Source organism: Podarcis pityusensis, assembly GCF_964106645.2.
Source record: "Podarcis pityusensis genome assembly, chromosome: 8".
Classification (NCBI taxonomy): Eukaryota; Metazoa; Chordata; class Lepidosauria; order Squamata; family Lacertidae; genus Podarcis; species Podarcis pityusensis.
In genome coordinates this window covers 277,715-299,556 of record NC_138033.1, presented here as the reverse complement: position 1 = coordinate 299,556, position 21,842 = coordinate 277,715, and the positions used below count along the sequence as shown (strand labels likewise).

Sequence of the window (21,842 nt, the reverse complement as noted above, 5' to 3'; positions counted from 1 at the left end):
GGAGCAGGAGAAAGCAAGCTTGCTCCATCTTCCATGTGGCAGCCCTTCAGGTATTTGAAGACGGCTATCAGAAGACAGAATTGGGATTCAAAATGACCATAACGGATTGGAGAACTGGACCCAAACGAAAACGAACAAAATCAGTTTCAGTAGGGACAAATGTCAGGTTCTGCACTTAGGCAGGAAGAACCAGATGCACAAATATAGGATGGGGGACACCTGGCTTACTAGCAGGACATGTGGAAAGGATCGAGGGGTCTTGGTGGACCACAGGCTGAAGATGAGTCCACAGGGTGAGGCAGCAGCAAAAAAAAGGTACCTCTCTTCTAGCCTGCATCAACAGAAGTCTAGTGTCCAGATCCAGGAAAGTAAGAGTCCCACTCTGTTCTGCCTTTGTCAGACCACACCTGGAATCCTGTGTCCAATTCTGGGCACCACAATTTAAGAAGGATGTTGACAAGTTGGAAGGTGTGCAGAGGAGGGCAACCAAGATGATCAAGGGTCTGGAAACCGAAGGAGATCCCCTGATGTTTATTCAGAATCTCTATCCCAGCAGGAACTCTCAAAACAAAGCCAGGGAAGCAAGAGGAGGTTTGTGCTCATGATGGGATGGCGGCGTTTATATGCCACTCCACTTTCAAATGTTCAGGGCAGGCACCCTACATGTTTTCCTATCAGTGCTACTGCTGCAGCCCTGTAACCTTCTGTACCACAAATGTGGGTCTGGTATATATCTGCCACTAAGGCATCATTAGGGCATCAGAGAGCCAGTGTGGTGTAGTGGTTAAGAGCGGTAGTCTCGTAATCTGGGGAACCGGGTTCGCGTCTCCGCTCCTCCAAATGCAGCTGCTGGGTGACCTTGGGCCAGTCACACTTCTCTGAAGTCTCAGCCCCACTCACCTCACAGAGTGTTTGTTGTGGGGGAGGAAGGGAAAGGAGAATGTTAGCCGCTTTGAGACTCCTGAAGGGGAGTGAAAGGCGGGATATCAAATCCAAACTCTTCTTCTTCTTCAGTGACATGCCTCAGAAGACACCCCCTTCCCCAAGTCTGGAGGGGCCGCCAGTGTTACCGGGAAATTGAAAGGAGGGTGAGAGGCCCCCCCCCCCCGCCTTGCATCTCCACAGGACCAGGCAAAGACATTACCAAATGTAGAAATTCATTGCTAAATGTATCTCTGTACTGGCTCAGTAGGAAAACTTTAGAAATTCATAAGAAATCACATCATTGTACAAGTGGTACCTTGGTTTAAGAACAGCTTAGTTTATGAACAACTTGGATTAAGAATGCTGCAAACCTGGAAGTAAGTGTTTTGGTTTGTGATCTTTGCCTTGGAAGCAGAACAGGTTCCGCTTCCTGTTGAGTGTGTTCCATTTGTAAACTGAGTCCCCCACTGCTATGGGAAAGCATGCTTTGGTTTAAGAACGCTTTGGTTTAAGAACGGACTTCCGGAACGGATTAAGTTTGTAAACCACTGTATCAATCTTCTCAGTTCCAATGGCACTTAGGACCCAGGGAAGTCAGATACAGTGGTACCTTGGTTGTCAAAGTTAATCTGTTCCAGGAGTCCGTTCGACTCCTGGAACTGTTCGAAAACCAAGGCACAGCTTCCAGTTGGCTGCAGGAGCTTCCTGCACTCAAGCAAAAGCCGCGTCGGAAGTTCGGCTTCCGAAAAACCTTCGCAAACCACAACACTCACTTCCAGGTTTGTGGCATTCGGGAGCTGATTTGTTTGGGAGCCAAGCCGTTCGACAACCAAGGTACCACTGTATAAGGGGAGGGATGAGTGAGCCCTCCATAATCCCTGAGATGTACCGTCACTTCTGTCTGTAGGGCCTTCCCAAGGAGTCATGATATCCTGCCCCAAGAGCAGGGGTCAGCAACCTTTTTCAGCCGTGGGCCAGTCCACCATCGCTCAGGCCATGTGGTGAGCTGGACTATATTTTGAAGAAAAAAAAAGAACAAATTCCTATGCCCCACAAATAACCCAGAGATGCATTTTAAATAAAAGGACACATTCTACTCATGTAAAAACACATTGATTCCCCAACTGTCCGTGGGCTGGACTGAGAAGGTGATTGGGCCGCATCTGGCCCAGGGGCCTTAGGTTGCCTACCCCTGCCCAAGAGTGTCAGACAGATGACCATCTCAATCGCAATGCCTATCCACCCCATAGTGGGATGAAGCCTGGACAAGACAAAGGGGTGTATTTGACGTGACTCAGGTACCAGGGAACTGCAAATACTTTCCTCTGTACTGTGATGGAATATGCATGAAAGACTATATTTGAGTGGCAGGGACATGCCTGGATCTCAGGTTCTACCTGTGACCGCTGTTTTGCTTCTGTCTCCTGGCTGAAGTCTCCAAGGTTAGGCAATTGTGGGGTGCTCTAATGACTCCCTTATACACTAGGGAGAGGCAATTCTAGAAAAGACTGGCGGTAGCCCCAAAGGGAAAAGCCCTCCCTACACCAGTGAAAGACACCAGAAAAACCCTCCCTGCAGGAATATCAGCCCTGCTGGGAATACCGGCCTGCTGCCCACGCCAAGCCTCCTATTGTGCTTCATTTGGGGTGGGATGTGGAAAGAAAAGACTTCATAACTGCACGCGGGAATCTCAAGGCGATCTCAGCGCGACTCGCTGCCCTACTTGCGCGCGGGGGTCGCCGTCGCTTGGGGCCGGAGCAGCTGTTTGGAAGCAGAAGCCGGGTAGGGCTGAGACAGGCGCTTTCCCCCTGGGTGCTCCGGGGGCAAAGAAGCAGCATCCCTGAGCATGGGCAGAGCGCCTCCCGACTCGGCTCGGGCTGGCAGGGGCGCGCCGAGGCGCTTCCGCGCGCCGATCCGGGCCCCTCGGGGGCTCCCTCCCTCCCTCCCCTGGGCGGTGCCGGCTGCTGCCAGGTGCGACGGGAGGCGGGCGCGGCTCCGCCCGACGGGAGGGGCTTGGCCGGGCCGCCTAAGAGGCTGGCTGGCCGCGTCGCCGGGACGAGCGAGACGGAGTGGGGCGCGCGGCGGCCTCCACCCGCTCCCAGAGCCGCTTCCCGCTGCGCGCGGTGCCGGCCGAGCGGGCAGGTGGCCCCGTCGTCGGGGCGGCCATGCGGCGCTGCGCCCTGCTGGCCGCCTTCGCGCTGGGCTACGTGGGCTACCTGCTGCTGGGCGCGCTCATCATCTCGGCGGTGGAGCGGCCCTACGAGAGCCGGCTGCGCGCCGAGCTGCGCGCCCTCAAGGCCGCCTTCCTGCGCGAGAGCCCCTGCCTGCCCGAGCCCGCCCTCGAAAGCTTCCTGGGCGCCGTCCTGAGCGCCAACCGCCACGGCGTGGCTCTGCTCCGCAACGGCTCGGCCGCCCCGTCCAACTGGGACTTCGCCTCCGCCTTCTTCTTCTCCAGCACCTTGATCACCACCGTCGGTGAGTCGCGGGCGGGGACGGGGTGCAGGCGCCCGCGGAGCCCGCCGGGGACTCCAGCCGGGGCCCCAGGCTCCCTCCCCGCGGGGCCCCGACGCCAGTCCCCGCTAGGGCCGCCGGTGCGCAGAGCCGCTTTCCCTGCTCTGTTCCGAGGGGAAAGTTCTCTCGGCGCTTATCGCACCGCGCAGCCGTCGGCTTGTTTGCTCAGCTTCCGCAGAGTTCAGTGTGACTTACTCCCGAGTAAGCACGCACTGGAATAATGCATCCTGAAGTGACTCCTCCTTCCAGCTAAAGGAACCTGCCAGTTTGGGGAGTGGGCGTCCATGCAAGTGCGAGGGCCAGCAGGGGGTGGCAGGATGAGGCAGGCTGTGGTCCTGGGCACAGAGTTGTAAAGTTGGAAGGGGCTCCAAAGGGGCATCTAGTCCAACCCTCTGCACTCCAGGAATCGCAGCTAAAGGAGGGGGGACTGGGGGAGGGCTGAGAGGTTTTTTTGGGGGGGGTTGGTCACCTGCAGGATGGTGATGTGGCTTCCTGGTTTCCAGATGGAAGTTTGCACGTGGGGCTTCTGACATGAAATAGAGGAAATGCAGCCCTGTGGGGGTGGGGAGCCCCCCCAGCACCTGGAGACCCAGACCCACATCCTGCTCCCAGGAGCTCAGTCCCAGGAGCAGCGCCAGCTATTCCCCCAAGATGTGGCATCTTGGTACCCCTTACAACAACCCTGTGGTGCTGGTCTTACCAAGCCAGCCAATGCCAGGACTATAGCCATGCTGGGGCAGTTGTGGGGCTCAACATGTGGCTTAAGACATGACCCCCCCACCCCCACCCTGCCAGCCTCTGCAGCTCGGCTTCCTTGTTCCTGCTTCCTCCAGGAGGCTCTGGTGGCCGCCCTTTGCGGCTCACTGGCTTCTTCTTTTCCAGTGTTTCCTGCAAGCCAGCAACGGAGGAGGTGGGGGTTGCAGAGGTTAACTGCAGCCAGCTGCGAGTGTTTGCCTGTGGGGCGGGAGAGCCTGGCCCTCTCTGGCTGTGCTCTGCCCAGGACTCCCCTGCCAGCGCAGCTTTCTGATCCAAGTTCCCTACATCCTGTTTTTATCCTGGTGGGTGTGGACACAACAAGGACTGAGTCACTCCCCAGCTGTACAGAAGTCCTGGACTGCAGAGCTAGGCCCAGTTCCTAGAGGGAGGGGGCTGGGGTGACGTTTGGGAGGAGAAGCGCCCATCTCTTCCAGCACTCTGGGGAAGAAGCCTGCAAGCTGGACCACACAGAGCAAACTGGGGAACTCCCTCCTGCAGGCCCTTGGATTAGACAAAAGGGGCTCTTGGTGGCTGCACAGCTGGAGGCACTGATGATGCGCCTGAATCCTACTTGCTGGAAGCCACAGGAGGGGGGGGAGAGAGGGCTGCTTTCGCACTCGGATCTCATAACCTGCCTCCATATGCTCAGCCACTGTGAGAGCTGGAGGCTGGACTAGATGGGGACCCCTTTGGCCTGACCACGCAGGCTCTCCTTGCCTCCTTCTGACCAGCAGTGACCCCACCTGGTTCCCCCAAGCAGCTGGCACTGGGGGCCCTTTCCTGCCTCTGACTGCGGAGGGAGAGACAGGGCCAGCGGAGCTAGGAGCCATTGGTGTTGCCTCTCAGTTGGGGCAGTTGAGTTGGGATCCCTGCCTTGCAGGGGGTGGGACCAGAAGACCCTCGACAGCCTTCAGCTGTCTCAGAGGCCAGGGGGAAGCTGCGGCTTGCCCTTGGTTCCTGGAGGGGGAAATGCTGAACATCATGGAAAGTGGCAGGCAGCATGTCGCCCTCCCCGTTCTCAGCGCATGTGGTGGCCTCCCTGTGCTGCTCTGCTCAACCGCAACCCTCCGGAGACGTTGCCCCATCTCTGTGGGGATGCTGTAGAGCTGGGAAATGGGGAACCTCTCCCGGGCCTCGAGCAACTCCCCTGGGAGGGAGCTGGCCTCATTTTGGCCCCCAAGTGGCTTTAAAAGGTAAAGGGAGCCCTGACCATTAGGTCCAGTCGTGGCCGACTCTGGGGTTGCAGCGCTCATCTCGCTTTACTGGCCGAGGGAGCCGGTGTACAGCTTCCGGGTCATGTGGTCAGCATGACTAAGCCACTTCTGGCGAACCAGAGCAGCGCACGGAAACGCCATTTACCTTCCCGTCGAAGTGGTACCTATTTATCTACTTGCACTTTGACGTGCTTTTGAACTGCTAGGTTGGCAGGAGCAGGGACCGAGCAACAGGAGCTCACCCCGTCATGGGGATTCGAACCGCCAACCTTCTGATCAGCAAGTCCTAGGCTCTGTGGTTTAACCCACAGCGCCACCCGCGTCCCTTTGGCTTTAAAAGAGGACCGGACGAATTCATAGAGGAGGAGGAGGAGGACTGTCAACGGCCAAGATGGCAACTGTCTCTTGGTCTCACTTGCTGGAATCCGCAGGAGGGGAGAGGGCTGCTCTTGTGCTCAAATTCTGCTTTGCGGCTTCCCATGAGGGGCATCTGGTTGGCCTCTGGGAGAGCAGGATGGGCCATGGTCTGATCCAGCAGCCAGGCTCTTCTTATAGTCCTATGGAACCTCCAGGTCCAGAGGCAGTCTATCTGGATTCCTGGGTTCTTCAGGGTATTTGGCCACTGTAAAAAGATGGGCCATGGGTCTGATCCAGCAGCCAGCCTGCCTCTCCTTAGGTTCTTATTTTTGGATCCCTTTAATTAAGAGGGAAAGGCAAGTAAGGGGAGCAGACATGGCAGAGATGTGGGTCATCCTCCAACCCCACACAGGGGTCATCCGCTGCAGCTGAAAGTTTAGAGATTCAGGATGAGTGAAAGGAAAGAATTCTTTGCAGAATTAACGCTGGGCTTTGCTGCTCTGGCATGTCGAGGTGCCCATCAGTTTGGATTAGACAGATTTATTGGAGAGCAGAACAGGGCTCTTGGTGGCTGAGAAACTTGAGGACGGCTCTGCTCATCTTCCCCTGGGAGGGGCAGGGGAGGCCTCTGCGCACCAGCAGCTGAGAAGCACCAGGGCTGTTGGGCAGGTCTAGGGGGGCCTTTGGTCTGATCTGGCAGCCCAGGCTGGGGACCTCAGGGATCATCTAGTCCAACCCTCTGCGATGCAGGAATTGCAGTTAGAGAATATCTGACAGGTGGCCATCCACCCTCTGCTTCGAAACCTCCAGAGAAGGAGAGCCACCGCTTTCCCCAGAAAATGGCCCTTTTTGTGCCTTGTCAGGGTGAGAAAATTCCTGGTCTTGAAATCCCTCCCATCGAGCTTCTCTGAAGGGCCTCTTGCAATTGGAGTCTCCTTGGACAGGCTCTTCCAGGGGAAGAGGGAGCTGGACAAGGAGGCCGGCCAGATGTGCTGCTGCAGCTGCTGCCCCTGCCCACGGAAGTAGACTGGCACCCTGCCAGCCCTGCTTGGGCTCATGGCTCTCCTCTCTCCCCATCTGAGGTGAGGCAGCGCCACGTCTTGCCTTGAACAGGCGGGGCATTAAAGGAGGGCCATTGCCCAGCCAGGGCATCTCCCCAGTGCGGCTCATCAGGTGGAACTGGCTGCCCGTTCACGGGGCAGGGGCTTCCCGGTTGGCACAATGTGTGAATTGCTATGGTTGTGCTGTTATAATCATTGGGTTTCCCCAACCACTCTGGGCAGCACCCAACAGATTAAAAGCGGAATAAAACATCAGTCATTAAAAACTTCCCTAAACAGGGCTGCCTTCAGATGTCTTCTAAACGTCAGATAGTTGTTTATCTCCTTGACGTCTGATGGGAGGGCGTTCCACAGGGCGGGTGCCACCACCAAGAAGGCCCTCTGCCTGGTTCCCTGTAACCTCACTCCTTGCATGGAGGGAACTGCCAGAAGGCCCTCAGAGCTGGACCTCAGCGTCCAGGCAGAACGATGAAAACGCTCCTTTGGGTATATTGGGCCTTTGAGGCCGTTTAGGGCTTTCAAGGTCAGCACCAACACTTTGAATTGTGCTCGGAAATGGACTGGGAGCCAATGTAGGTCTTTCAAGACCGGTGTTATGTGGTCTCGGCGGCCACTCTCAGTCACCAGTCCAGCTGCCGCATTCTGGATCAGTTGCAGTTTCTGGGTCACCTTCCAAGGTAGCCCCATGGAGAGCGTATTGCAGTAGTCCAAGCGGGAGATAACCAGAGCATGCACCACTCTGGCCAGACAGTCTGCGGGCAGGGAGGGTCTCATCCTGCGTACCAGATGGAGCTGCTAGACAGCTGCCTGCCTGGACACAGAATGGACCTGCACCTCCATGGACGGCTGTGAGTCCAAAATGTGTCAGGGACACAGTTGCCCCATTCAGGACCAGGGTGTCCCCCACACCTGTTGTTGGAGGCTGCCTGTCTTCAGCATCCCTGGTCAGAAGGATGGGTCACAGGTATTATTTAAAAACTAATAGATTAAGGTGTAGCCCCATTGCAGGTATTTCTTGTCCTCGTGTGTGTGTTTGTGTGCGTTTCAATGAAATGAACTTAACAGAATGAAAGGTTATGAATCATTTGGGGCAGGGAGGCAAGAGAGAGAGAGTGTATGAACTTCTTAAAGTTGCTATTTTGACATTATGGTTTTATAGATTATAAATGCCTTATTGATTTAATCGTGTAATTATGCTGTAATTGTGACATTTAGCTTGTTTTTTTAGTTGCTGGTTTGTTAAATAGTGTTTTGTTTATTCATTGATTCCATTTGTATACTGCCCTTCATCCGTGGATCTCGGTGGTTCACAACAGAACAGTACAAGATAAAAAAAACATCATAAAAACAAGAACCAAAAACGCTGCACAAGCCCCCTCCCAAAAAGACAGAAGTGGAGTCTAGGTAGATTGTGTTTTACTGATGATTTGCTAATTACATTATAGGATTTATTCTGTACTTTGAATCATACAATTGTAGAATTGGAAAGGAACCTCAGGGTCATCTAGTCCAACCCCCTGCAATGCAGGAACCTCAGTTCTTCTCTGCTTGAAAAACCTCCAAGGAAGGAGAGTCGACCACCTTCCCAGGGAGTCCATTCCTCATTCCAACGGCTCTTTCTGTCAGTTGCCTAGAGCCTGGTGCTGAGAATGCCCTGGCTGCAGGTTCAGTCCCCCTCTGGGACAACTGCATATTCCTGCGTTGCTGCGGGTTGGGCTGGATGACCGCTGGGGGTCCCCCTTCCAACTCTACAAATTCTGTGATTCTACCAGATTTCTTTTTGAGGGCCTCCTGGATGCCAGCAAACCTTTGGCTCCTCTCCCCCTGGCAGCCTTGGCTCTATTTTCTTTGGCTAAAAATAGCCTCCTGCTTCAGCCGTTTGTTCCTCATATGATCGGCCTTTATCTCGCACATGTCAGCATCCTTTGTGCGCTGCTGGGAGGGGCAGCCTTTGCCAAAGCCCCCGAGCCTTTCCCCTGCTGTTGCTCTGAGAAGAAGCCTCCTCTGGATCATGTGGCCGACCCAAGTCTCCAGGGCAGCTCCCTCCCTTGCCCCAAAGTGCCTGTTTACCGCATTTCTAGCTCACCTTTTTCCTCCAGGGAGCTCCAAGTGACATACATAGGTCTCCCCCCCCCCATCTCATTTAAACCGCACAACGACCCGGTGAGGTAGGTCAGGCTAAGAGGCAGGGACTGGCCCCCAGGGTCGCCCAGTGAGCTTCATGGCTGAGGGGGGCGGGATTTGAACCCAGGTCTTTCCAAGGTCCTAGCTGGGGAAACCCAGCCAGATGGGCAGGGTATAAATAATAAATTTTCATTATTATTATTATTTATTATTATTTATTATGACTAATGCATATCTGCCTTCTGTGGGGTGGCAAAGATCTGATCTGATCTGCCCAGGTCCTCCCCCAGGACCCCTAGAAGCCACCCTCAGCCCCACTCTGCCCTTTCAATGATCCTGTTCAAGGTCAGATGTCCAAAGCGCCCTGTTCCCTTTAAATCAGGTATTCCCAAAGTGGGCAGTGGGATTACCTGGAGGTGGGGTTGCGAAGAGACAAGGGGCGGCTGAAAGCTGTTTGTTGAATTAATTAAACCGAAGAGTGTCAATTTTCCCTTGCCTGGGTTGGAGGTCTTTAAGCAGAGGCTGGAGGGCTTCTTTTGAGCTGGGACTCCTGCCTTGCAGGGGAGCTGGACTAGAAGACCCTTGGGGGTCCCTGAAGTCCCCTGTGCCCCTCCTTGCCCCCTCTGGGACTCCTCCTGCCAGCCCTTGCCCTTCTCCCTCCCTCCCTGCAGGCTACGGCTACACCACGCCTCTCTCGGACGCGGGCAAGGCCTTCTGCATCTTCTACGCACTGCTGGGCGTCCCCTTCACCATGCTGGTGCTCACGGCCACCGCCCAGCGCCTGGTGGGCACCTTCACCTCCGGCCCCCTGGAGTACCTGGCGCTGCGCTGGGGCCACAGCCGGCGGGCACTCTCCTGCGGGCACCTCATCTTCCTGGCCCTGGTGGTGCTGGCGGCCTTCTTCCTGATCCCGGCCGCCATCTTCAGTGCCCTGGAGGAGTCCTGGAGCTTCCTGGACGCCTTCTACTTCTGCTTCATCTCCCTCTGCACCATCGGCCTGGGCGACTACGTCCCTGGGGAGCAGCCCGGGCAGCGCCTCCGCTCCCTCTACAAGGTCTCCATCACCGGTGAGCAGCTCTGCGCCAGATGAGGGCAAGGCGGGCAGCAGGGGTGAGCAGGGCCTGGTTGAGGTTTGACGAGGCCCTCAGCTCCTGAAGGGAATGGGGCCCTTGAGATGTCCAGCTGTCATTTGCCAACAACAAATCATCACTGGGTTTTTTTGGTGTTGAATACAGTCATACCTCGGGCTACAGACGCTTCAGGTTGTGTGTTTTTGGGTTGCGCACCGCTCCGAACCTGGAAGTATCAGAATGGGTTACTTCCGGGTTTCGGCCCTCGCACATGCACAAAAGCACTAAATAGTGCTTTGTGCATGCGCAGAAGCACCTAATCGCGACCAGCCCATGTGCAGACGCGGCGCTGCGGGTTGCGAACGTGCCTCCCGCATGGATCACGTTCGCAAACCGAGCATCCACTGTATATGGTAATTGATGGACCTCATAGGTGTCTCAAGCCCTTTGCCCACGTTGCCCTGCAACCAGTCCAGGCAGATTGCAGGCACCCTATATATAGAAAGGAGCAAGCCAGGGATATTTTGGGGAGCAGGCAAGCAGGCGGGGCCCAGGACTGGCATCCTAGGAGCCAACACAACACAAAAGACAGTTGCTGGATGTAGGTTTTGTTTGATTTGTTTTTTACCTTATATTTTGGAAATGTACATCCAGTTGTTTTTTTTACTTTAATTTTTTTTGAGGCCCTAAAGAGAGTGGGGCCCTAAGCTATAGCTTGTTGAGCTGACACCTAAATCTGTCACTGGGGGTGAGGATAGTTACAACTGCGGGACTCCCTGCTGCAGGAGCTGGCCCCGGCCACTGACTTGGATGGCTTTGAAAGAGAACTGGGCCACTTCATGGAGCAGAGCTGGCTCCCAGTCAGGATGGCTTTGCTCTGCCGTGCTTCTGAATATCAGTCGCCGGAAACGGCAGGAGGGGAGAGGGGCTCATGGTCTGCTTTTCCCACTGAGGTACCTGGACTCTGGGCCTGATCCAGCAGGTTCTTCTTGCGGAGCTTCCATGCCCAGGGGCAGTCTACCTCTGAAAGGGGGAACGACAGGGGCAGAGTCCTCTTGCGCTTCCCACCAGGGCAAGGGGTTTGCCGCAGCCTCCAGAAGCTGGCGCTGGTCTTTTGGGGGGAAGGCGGGGGTCCTCTGAGCTGCTCCAAGCGCCGCAGCCTTGGCTGGAGGAAGCCCCAAAGCGGTGGGTGGGTCGACGGGCGCTTCTGCCTTGCGCAGCCCTTGTGGGGAGGGGGTGCTGGTTCCGCCTGCCCCCCCTGCTACCCCCTCTTTCTCTCCCCCCCAGTTTACCTCCTGCTGGGGCTGATGGCCATGCTCCTGCTCCTGCAGACCTTCCACCGGCTGGCCGAGCTCCACGGCCTCTCCGACCTGGTCTTGCTCCCCCGGGAGCAGCCCTGCGAGGAAGACCACCAGCGCATCCTGGACGAGCCCCCGCCTCCCCCGGAGCCCCGCCAGGCGGAAAAGACCCCCGTGCAGCCCAGCCCAGGGGGGCAGGCCAACTACTCCTCCATCAACAGATGATCAAGCGGCAGAGAGAGGGGTGCGGGGATTCCCCACAGAGCCCCCTTTCCGGGGGTGTGTGTGTGTGCCTGCTTTACTCCCCTGCCACTTCATATGCTGAGCCTCTGCCCATGTACGAAGTTTCCTTCTCCTTGGCTCTGTGCTCTTGCTGGGGGGGTGGGGAGGAGAAAGCCCCTCTCTGTGGGCTCTCGGAACAAGACCCCGGCTGCTTCCTCTGGGCTTCCAGATTCACATTTCTTGGGTAGTGATTTTATTTGAAAAAGAACAAAGAATGACGTTGGAACTCACAGAGACTTGATTCCACACAGGGATACGAGATTCTGCCGCTGGGGGTGGGCCTCTCTCATGTCCCCCACCCCAGAGGGCACAGGCTCTGTTGCTACCACCCCCCTTGCCTGAGGCTGCTAGGATTTTCCCCTGAGCAGATTTAACAAGGCCCCTCAGTGGGCAATGGGTCGCCCCTCGCCCTGCCCCCCCATGGGTGGGACGGGCTTGCTTTCCACCCTTGCCTCCCCCCGCCCCCCACAACCTGCAGAGAGCAGCTGCTGGGTTTTAATTTAAACTACAAAACAGGGGCTTCCACCTTGCAGAACCTCATCTCCAGCCTGGAGCACCTTTGCAAGAGCTGAGCTGCTGCCGTCGGAGGGGAAACTGGCCACAAACAAGACTGAAAACGGAGCCGGGGGGAGCATGTTTTGGGGTGGGAGGGAGATGGGGGTCAACTCGCCAATATGAAGTGCCTTTTTTCCTCTTTTGCTTTTAATGTACACTTTAATACTTTGTGGAATGAATGGAGAATATTTAAACGGATGGGTCTGGCTTCTGTGCCCTTCAGGGCAGTTAGCGGACGGAGCGGGGGGGCAGGTTGGAGTCACACACACAAGCCCCAAAAGACACACAAACACAACCCCCCTGGCTGATTTGAGAGCAGGAGACCTCGCAGCCGGCGAAGGGAGAAAGGGCACCCCCCAAGTTGCCCTGCAGGCCCTCGTCGCCCCCCAGCCCGGGAACTGGGCTCTTTTCTGCCCCCCCAACCTAAAACCACCCCCTGCCCTCTCCCCTCCCTGCCCCACCTCCCTTCCCAAGAGACACCCACTCTGCCGCCTTTTGTAGAAAACCTTTATTGTTCTAGTAACAGCAGTGAGGGGGTGGCGATGCCCCAGGAGCACCCATCTTGGGGCGGGCGAGGGGGGCGGACTAAGCCAGGCAAGCGGGGGGCTGGCCCTTGTTGCCTCGGGGGGTGTGGGGGGGTGTCTGGATCTCCTAGGAAGGATGTGGGGCTGGGGGGGGGGGGTTGAAGCCCTTCTCTGCCAGTTCTGGAAGACCAAGGGGGCACATGCACCCAGTTGGGAATGTATTTTTCCAAAGCCAACCCCCAGGGGGGTTCTTCTCCCCACCCTCATTACAGCTTTGGGATAGGGTGGGGGGCACTTACCCCACATTCCAGCGGGGGGTGGGGGGTGGCGGCCCACCCAGCAAGGCATCCTGGCTTTCTTTGGCAAACAGACTGGGTTGCCCAGGGGGCACCAGAGAATTTGGCCCAGGCGGACTCTGGGGCGAGATTTGCAAGGCTCCAGCATCTAAAGGCCCAGGAGGCTGGGGTGTGTGTGGAAAAGAGGGCGCAGGGCCTCACGCAGAGTGCAGAAATAGCCTCTGTGCCACCCCCCCCAGCTGGTGAGGAAAGTGGCCTGGCCTTTACAAAAGCATCTTCCAAAGCCATAAGAGCAATGGGGCAAATCCAGTGGGGCAGAGTGGAGGCTTTTTAAATTGGGGGGGGGGGACAAAAAGCTCAGTTTGCTGAATGCCACCCCCCCCCTTCCCAAGGCAGGTTCTTTTTTGACTACAAGTATTTCCTCAACGACGGGGGATTAAATCCTATTTTGCGACTTCTGCGCTGATGCAGCAGGCCACGCTGGGAGTGGACAAGAGCTGCTTCCGCCCCTCCCCCCAATATAAGTGCATTTCCAGGCCGCCTCCTCTGGGTCTCCCTGGGTGAGGAGCCTCCATTTGCTTGGGGGGGGGGAGAGGATTTTATCCCGGGCCGCCCCTCCCCTCCCAGTCTATACAGGTAAATAAATACTTTTCCCCAGCCTCTTCCTCCCCTCTTGCTCAGGCTCGACTGCGGGGGGCAGGGACGCAGCGGGGGGGCTGCCCAGCGGGCACAGTGCCACGGGGGCACAGGCAGCGGTAGGAGCCCTCCATGTTGAGGCAGCGCCCCCCTGGGCAGAGGTGCTCCGACTCGCCACACTCGTCGACATCTGCAGAAGAGGGAGAGAGAGACGAAACCTTGGCGTGGGCAAAGGGGCAGAGGCAAGCGAGGAGGCGCAAAAGGGGGTTGGGATAGATGACACTTGGGGGTCCCACCCCCAGGCGTGCCAGGATGGCGGGGCGGGGGGCAGACTCACCCAGGCAGGCCATGCGGGCAGGATCCAGGCGGTAGCCCTCGTGGCAGTCACAGGTGAATCCGTCGCCAACGCGGATGCAGCGCCCGTTCTCGCAGCCGCTCAGGATCCCACACTCCTCAGCCAGGAGACCCCCAAATCCCTCAAAGGGGCCTGGGGAGGGGGGGCAAGAGAGATGGGCAAGCGGAAGAGGATATGTGCCCAGGTCTGGTCTCCTCCCCCCAGGAAGGATTTTGTAGAGTTAGGAAAGGGGCGCGCAAAGGATCCAGGGGGAGGAGCGATGCCCCTGAGAGGAAGGGTGCAGCCCATGGGGCTTTCCAGCTTAGGAAAAAGCAGTGCTTTTTTCTGGGGGTACGCAGACTCCAAAACATTTTGTGAATCTTTGTACTTTTGTCCATTTACTGTACAGTGGTACCTCTGGATACGAACAGGATCTGTTCCGGAGCCCCGTTCGCATCCAGAAGCAAACGTAACTAACGATGGCACGTCTGCGTGCGTCGCTTTTCGCCACTTCTGCGCATGTGCGTTACGTCATTTTGAGCATCTGCACATGCACGAGCGACGAAACCCAGAAGTACTGCACTCGGTTACTTCTGTGTTGCTGCGGACGCAACCTGAACGCACTCAACATGTACAGTCATACCTCATGTTACATTTGCTTCAGGTTGAGCATTTTCAGGTTGGGTCCCGCGGCAACCCGGAAGTACCGGAAAGGGTTACTTCCGAGTTTCGCTGCTTGTGCATACGCAGACACACAAAATGATGTCACATGCATGCGCAGAAGCGGTGAATCGCTGCATGTACAGATGCGGGTTGCGTTCTGCTCATGTTGCGAATGGGCCTCCGGAACGGATCCTGTTTGCAATCAAGAGGTACCACTCTATTTCTTTATTTTTCCTGATTTGGACTACTGTATTTATTTTTCCTGATTTGGACTATAAAACGGTGTTTTTCTCGAGTCAAAATGAGAGTACCCCTAAGCATTTTTTAAGTAAAAAAAAAAAAAAAAAGCACTGGGGGAAAAGGGAGTCGTAGATGAACTTAACCCCCAGCCTGGAGAAAGATTTCCTCTCTCCTAACACCAGAACTTGTGGACGTCCAATGAACAGATCCAGGGCAGATTTAGAAAAAAGGGCCGATTCCTTCGGCACAAACTGTGGAACTCCCTTCCACCAGAGGCAGCTGCAGCCACAGGTCTGCATGGCTTTCAAATAGGGTTAGACCACATCCATGGTGACAGGTGGCTCTTAGCTCTGCCTCCGTGAGTCAGAAGCAATCACTGCGTCTGACTCCCAGTTGTTGGAAACCACAAGAGGGAAGAGGGGTCTTGGGTGCAGATCCTGCTTGCGGAGGCTTCCCACTGGGACATCTGGCTTCCCACTGTGTGAAGAGGATCCTGGACAATACGAGCCACAGACCTGATCTACTGGCCGGACCCTTCTAATGGAACCCCCCAGGTCCAGAGGCAGTCTACCTGGGTTCTTAGGGGCACCTGGCCACTGTGAGAACAGTTTGGGGGAGACCACTCCACTCACCATAGTCCTCGCTGGCCCTTCCCGGCCGTTCCAGGTAGGAGCTGGAGCCGCTGCGGGGTGGGGGCAGGTGCCATTCGGGCTCGGGGGGGCTGCGGGGCCGGTACACCCCCCGGGGGCTCTCTCCGGGGCCCTCCCGCCTGGCCTCGCCGTAGGGCAGGTCCTCAAAGTCGGTGGCCTCGTAGGGTGAGGGGCCGTACAGGGAGTCGCGGGGGAAGAGGTCGTAGTCCGGCAGGCGGGGGGGTCCGGGGCGCGGCGGGGGGCCGAAGATCTCTGGGCCGTAGGGCAGACCCCCGTACTCAAAGGGTGGCCCCACACCTCCCGGGCGCGGCCCTGCTCCGTAGCTGGTGGGGGGGCGGAGGACGTTGCAGAGGGTCTCAAAGTCATCTGGTTGGGGGGAGAAGGAGATTGTTGGTCAGGGAGGGTCACAAGGCCTCTTCTCTCCCCCCTTCCCAAAGGTCGGGGGGGCATCAGCAAGTGGGCCTGGGGGAGGGGGCGTTACATGAGATTGGGTCCCAGGCAGGGCCGGATTAAGGTTTGATGAGGCCCTCAGCTCCTGAAGGTAATGGGGCCCTTTCTATGTCCAGCTGTCCTTTGTCCACAACCAATGGTCGCTGTTTTTCTGTTGAATATATGCTATATGGTAATTGATGGACCTCAGAGGTATCTCAAGCCCTTTGCCCATGTTGCCCTGCAACCAGTCCAGGCAGAATGTCGGCACCCTATATATAGAAAGGAGCAAACCAGGGATATTTGAGGGAGCAGGCGGGACCCATGACTTGCATCGTACGAGCCGACACAACACAAAACACGGTTGCTGGATGTAGGTTTTATTTGATTTGTTTTTTATCTTATATTTTGGAAATGCACATCCAGTTTTTTATTCACTTTAATTTGGGGGGGGGGGCAAGAGAGTGGAGCCTAAGCTAGAGCTTGTTTAGCTTACCCGTAAATCTGGCCCTGGTCCCAGGTCTCCCCCCTGTAGCACAAAGGGATTCAAAGGGCGAAAGAGGAAACCCACACTTGGCAATGTAGGAATTGCAACTAAAGCAGCACTCGAACTCATGACTTTGGACTAAACATTAGGAGTACAGTGGTACCTTGGTTGTCAAACGGCTTGGCTCCTGAACAATTCAGCTCCTGAACGCCACAAACCCAGAAGTGAGTGTTGTGGTTTGCGAACGTTTTTCAGAAGCCGAACATCTGACACGCTTTGCTTTTCAAATGGACTCCCAGAATGGATTACGTTTGGCAACCGAGGTGCCACTGCCTTTGGCCCCTGGGAGGCCCGGATGCTGGGCTCGGTGGGCCTGATCCAGCAGCACTTTGGCTGCCCCGCCTTCCCCCCAGCCCCCCCGGGGCTTACCTGAGTCCGGGGCTGGGCACAGTGCGCAGTCCATGCTCCAGGCCTCGCCATAGAGGCAGCAGCACTCGGTGTAGGTGACCTGGCGGTCCAGGAGGGGGCGGCTGCAGACCAAGTCGGGCCCCACCTCTTGCCAGCACACGGCCAGGTTGTCATCTGGAAGGCAGGGAGAGCAGGAGAAGTGGAGAAACCGCCCCAAGGCGCATCTATGGGGGCCAGGCCCTCTTCCTGCCCCTCCCCCCAGGCCCCAAACCAGCACAGATCCTGTTCACAGGGATCCTGCGGAGTGGAGGAGAGTAAACACAAAGAGCCCAAATGACCAGATCTGGATCTGGGGCGGAGTGTACAGAATCAAGGAGGCAAGTCCTGGAAAAAGTTTGGGATCCGCTGAGCTGGAGCATCAGCCCTCCGCAGGAATCTCACATGGAGTGATCCCTTCCAAAATCCTGAGGGATCAAACTGCAAAAGAACTGGCGAGGCTGAAGATGGCCAAAGAAATTAGCCTCTGGAACCCACTGCCACAAGATTTGGCAACCGCTGGCCCATAACTTTGGGGAAAGAGGTGAGCCCAGAAGGGGTCAGAACTGCTTCCCCCAGGTCCACGGACTTAGCACCCACAGTTACGTACGAGAAATGGAGGCCCAGCACACCTGCCCACCCTCCCAGGTGCCCCCTACCTGTGAATGGGATGCCGAGGGCCCCCAGGGCCTTGACTGCCTTAGCCGCAAAGGGGGGAGGGAAGGGGGGTTGTGCGTTGCACTAAGGGGTCTGCCCCATACCTGCGCCTTGGCTGTCGTTGGTCACACAGCGGCGATGCGAAGCGTCCAGCACCAGAGGGGCGGCGCAGGAGCAGTAGTAGGAGCCAATGGTGTTGATGCAGCGCCCCCCCACGCAAGGCTCCGCCTCCTCGTCAAGGCACTCGTCGTTATCTGGGGAGGGACAAGGGGGGGTCAGAGGAGCAGGGGGGCCCCTTCGTTTTGCAGAATCATAGAATTGCAGAGTCGGGAAAAGACGCCAAGGATCCTGCAACCCTCTGCAATTTAGCTAGTTCCTAAAGTTTATACGCCACTCAATTGCAAAAACAACAGCTAAGCTTCTTCCAGAAAAATATAATATAGCTATCAATAATAGTTTAAAACGTTCAGAAATTTAATAGGCTTAAAACAGATTGAACATCTGGGTTAGGCTCAGTGCTTTTTTTCTGGGGGGACACAGACCCCTAAACATTTTGTGAATCTTTGTACTTTAGTCCATTTACTGTCAAAATGAGAGTACCCCTAAGCATTTATTTTTTTAAGGGAAAAGCACTGGTTCGGCTTCTCTAAATGGGGACGTTTCAAGCACAGCGAAGGGGGCACGGCCTGATTTCAAGAGGCAGGGAGTTCCAAAGGGTCAGGGTTAATTGATTTCTTGCCAATGTGGGCAGCCTGCGGCACCTGCAGGAGTGCCAGGTCCGCTGATGCAGCTGGTCAAGTGGGCACGTGTGGGTGCAAGGAGGGACCTGTTTACCCGTGGGGTCCCTCAGGGGCATAATTGGGGCAGCAGGGGGTTTGGAGGCGGACAGAGGCTCTCACCAATGCACTCCAGGTGCTGTGTCTCGTAGTAGTAGCCGTTGGGGCAGTAGCAGGCGTAGCCGGGGACCTTGTTGACGCAGACGCCCCCCTTGCACACCTGGGCGTTGAAGAGGGCGCACTCGTCCACATCTGCCCAGGACAAGGAGAGGGTCAGCGAGAGAGGCCCCCAGGACCAAGGGCACCGCGCCCAGAAACCCCAGTGCCTCCCAGGTGCCAAGGACGGACCCAGGAGGGTGGGCAGGGCACAGGTTCCCCCCGACAAAAGCCCCCCAAGAGCAGAACATCTCACCTGCGAGGGCGGAGAGGCTTCCAGTGGTGGGGGCAGCAAAGCCGTTGCCGTGAGGACACAGGGCCTGGTACTCAGCTGGGGGGCGGAAGGAGGAGAGGACCCGTCAGCCGCGCCCAAGGACCCTCTGCTCCTTCCCTGCTTGCAGAACCCTGCAGAAGCTCACCCCCCCCCACCATAACAGGCAGTGTGGCCTAGTGGTTGGAGTGTCAGACTGGGACATGGGTGGGCTGGATCAGGCCCATTTGCCTTCCATATCCGTCCTGTGTGTCGAAATCTCCGTTCGACCAAGCTCCTCCTCCGGTCGAGCCTTTGGAATCTCTGAAGATGATTAACGACCTAAGCCTTTGATGCGGCTTCAGGCACGTTCACTCATTACACAGAGTATCCAAGCGGCAGAAGGACGAGAAATATGAGCTACATTGCTAAGAGTTTTATTTCTAACTACACAGACAGAAAAGAATATACAGCCTCTCTCTGTGAAAGGCAGAGAACAACTGGTACAAAGAAACAGGAAACCAGTAACATCAACATCTGTCTCCCGTGAGACTTCCAAGGGTCTGGAATGTAAACAGAGTCTTGTGACTCCAAGCACTGCACAGGGCGGACGGTCCAGGAATCGCCGCATGGATTGCCAGCGCGCGTTCTTTCCCTCTCCCTCACAGGGCGGTGGCGCTGGTGCCTCCTCCCTCCCTCCTCCTGACTTCTCCCTGCCCTGCCCAGAGGAGGAAGGGGGCTGGGCTATGTTGGTGCCAGCCCCTCTCCGGAGCCCGTTTGCTTGCCGCTCATCGTCCCTCTGCTGCCGTTCATTCCCCCCCCAAATATAGTCCTGCCCCCCACAAGGTCTGAGGGACAGTGGGCCGGCCCCCTGCTGAAAAAGTTTGAGGACCCCTGGACTAGGACATGGACCACGAAGCTCTCCCTGCGTGACCAGGGTCAGTGACTGCTTCAGCCCAGCCTACCTCACAGGGTTGTTGCTGCGGGGATTAATAATAATAATAATAATAATAATAATAATAATAATAATAATTTGTTATTTATACCCCGCCCATCTGGCTGAGCTTCCCCAGCCACTCTGGGCGGCTTCCAATCGAGTGTTAAATGAGACGAGGGCTTGAATCCCCCCTCAGGCTCTGGGCCCAGCGGACCCTTCCTGGCCTCTGGGGGTTCCTTACCTGTCCCTGGGGAGGGGCAGGCCTGGATGTGGCAGTCGACCCCCCAGCCGTGGCCCAGGCTGCAGCAGCACTCCTGGCGCGTGGCGTTCCAGGCCAAGACGTTCTCACACGCCTGCGCTGCGTTGGGGTCATAGTAGCATTCTCGCCGGACGCCCTCGCCGGTCCCGGAGGGCCAGGTCTCGGGGCGCGGAGCCTCAGGGCGGCGAGGGAAGGCCGGGGGCCGCGCTGGAAAAGGCGGAAGGGGGGAGAGTTGGAGGAGGTCCAGGAAAGAGCAGCAGGGATGATTGAGGGGGGAAGCGACTCCCCAGTGGAGAAAGGACCCCCCCCCCAGCCCAAGCTCCAAGCCTCTCACCGGCTCCTGGCACAGCAACACAGCGCCCGACCATGGGGTCAAATTCTTCGCCCGCCCGGGGGCAGATGCAGAGGAAGGAGCCCTCCACATTCTCACAGGGGGCAGTGCCACACACGCCTTGCAGCATCTCACACTCGTTCATGTCTGTGGGGGGCAGCAAAGGGGGGTGATGGCGGAGGGGCTCACCGGGGAGCTGCCCCCACCTGCCCCATCCCCTCTGCCCCTTGTCCCCCACCTGGCAGCATGCCAGGCCCCCTACGGAGGCAGCCCCTTCCCCAGGAGACCTTGGTGGAGAACGCGGGCATCGCCAACCTCCCTCCCTCGCCCCGGCCACGTACCCAGGCAATGGCGCCCGTCCCTGGCGCTCTCGTAGCCCTGGTCACAGATGCACTGGAAGGAGCCGGGCAGGTTGTGGCAGACGGCGTGGGATCCACAGAGGGAGCTGTTCTGGCACTCGTCCACGTCTGGAAGACACCAGGGCAACCCACTCAGCACTCGCTCTCTCCCTCCACCCACCGCAGGCTTGTGTGGGGTGGGATATGTAAGTAGCAGTCAAGTACAACATTCCTTATTTTCCTAGAGTGGACATGCAGGAATGTTTGGTCCAGCCCGTCAAAAACTTCCTGTTTCCTCCTGGCTGGGACATACGTCCTTTGCATGTGACTAGAGGCGGGTGTGACCTTACCTGCCCAGGTAACAAAAGGACAAGGCATGCTGCCACTCTCTCTCTTTTTGACTTCCTCTGTCATTGGAGCAGCTTTTTAGCTAGAAATGCCCTTTTGTCTTTCAGCCGACAAAGGACACTGGGATTATCCCCATATGGGATAGACCCACATGTATATCCTTTGTAACTAAGTCTGCCTTCAGGGATCCAACTGTGAACTGATGTGAGTAAACTTGTTTTATATACTTGACACAAGACTGTGGTGTGTTTATTCTTTTAAGAGGGATATAAGGGGACTTACCAGGAACTTAATAGTGAGAGGCTTACACAAGCCTGCAACTGGCTATCCACTCTGCTTTTAAAAGGGGAATGTGAAACTCTGCTAAGTAAAGGAACTTGCTAGCTCAAGTTAGGAAGGATATTAATAAACAATATATCCTCTCCTGCCTCCCTGAACATTCCCACAGCTTGCACCCCTTTGCCAGCCTGGCTCGGGGGCAGGAGGCGCCCCCTCCCACCTGATGGGTTTGCCCCTTTGTCACCCCTCCCCCCCGGGACTCACCCACACAGTCCCCGGTGGCTGTGGCCTGGTAGCCCGTCTGGCAGCTGGCGACACAGTGGTAGGACCCCGGGGTGTTTTCGCAGCGCTTCTCCCCACAGAGGCTCACGCCGTACTCCTGGCATTCGTTGATGTCTGAGGGAAGGCCCCATATGAACATGTTGTGGGGCAGGGAAGGACCACGAAACGTGATGTCAAACATAAGAGCGTCCACAGAGCTTGCTGCATCAGGACAGCAGAGCAGAGAGTCCAGCGTCCTGATCTCAAGGGGTCACACGACTTGAGAGCAATGGGGACTCTCCCCTCTTGGGGTTTGCAGCAACCGGGAGGCGGAGCCATTGTAGCTGAGAGCCAGCCATAGGCGTCCCTCCTCCTCCATGGATTTTTGGAAAGCC

General features: G+C 56.7%; 2 protein-coding genes across 3 annotated transcripts in view; one reads left to right on the top strand and one right to left on the bottom strand.

Annotated features, from left to right (window-relative positions):
• Nucleotides 1–3,030: 3,030 nt before the first annotated feature.
• Nucleotides 3,031–11,823, top strand: KCNK6 (potassium two pore domain channel subfamily K member 6). The gene is made up of 3 exons (XM_081019184.1): nt 3,031–3,399; nt 9,619–10,014; nt 11,305–11,823. Exons 1-3 carry the CDS (start codon nt 3,090–3,092, stop codon nt 11,538–11,540), a joined length of 942 nt encoding a protein of 313 aa, XP_080875310.1. The 5' UTR covers nt 3,031–3,089; the 3' UTR covers nt 11,541–11,823.
• Nucleotides 11,824–12,645: 822 nt separating this feature from the next.
• LTBP4 (latent transforming growth factor beta binding protein 4) overlaps nt 12,646–21,842 on the bottom strand; it is a gene marked incomplete at its 5' end in the record, with an annotated part of 67,557 nt that continues 58,360 nt past the window's right edge. For both annotated transcript variants that reach the window (XM_081018590.1, XM_081018591.1), the window contains 11 exons: nt 12,646–13,798; nt 13,946–14,095; nt 15,478–15,861; nt 16,841–16,993; nt 17,617–17,766; nt 18,412–18,540; nt 18,701–18,775; nt 19,873–20,097; nt 20,225–20,368; nt 20,563–20,688; nt 21,451–21,582. In XM_081018590.1, the coding sequence (XP_080874716.1) occupies nt 13,650–13,798; nt 13,946–14,095; nt 15,478–15,861; nt 16,841–16,993; nt 17,617–17,766; nt 18,412–18,540; nt 18,701–18,775; nt 19,873–20,097; nt 20,225–20,368; nt 20,563–20,688; nt 21,451–21,582 (1,817 nt within the window). In that variant the 3' untranslated portion in view covers nt 12,646–13,649. The remainder of the gene's footprint in view (nt 13,799–13,945; nt 14,096–15,477; nt 15,862–16,840; nt 16,994–17,616; nt 17,767–18,411; nt 18,541–18,700; nt 18,776–19,872; nt 20,098–20,224; nt 20,369–20,562; nt 20,689–21,450; nt 21,583–21,842) is intronic.

Bases quoted from the DNA above. Each gene is read 5' to 3' on its own strand.
- KCNK6 (XM_081019184.1), top strand. From the start codon at position 3,090: ATGCGGCGCTGCGCCCTGCTGGCCGCCTTCGCGCTGGGCTACGTGGGC. The intron at 3,400-9,618 runs GTGAGTCGCGGG...CCCTCCCTGCAG, and splicing joins CACCTTGATCACCACCGTCG to GCTACGGCTACACCACGCCT. The intron at 10,015-11,304 runs GTGAGCAGCTCT...TCTCCCCCCCAG, and splicing joins CTACAAGGTCTCCATCACCG to TTTACCTCCTGCTGGGGCTG.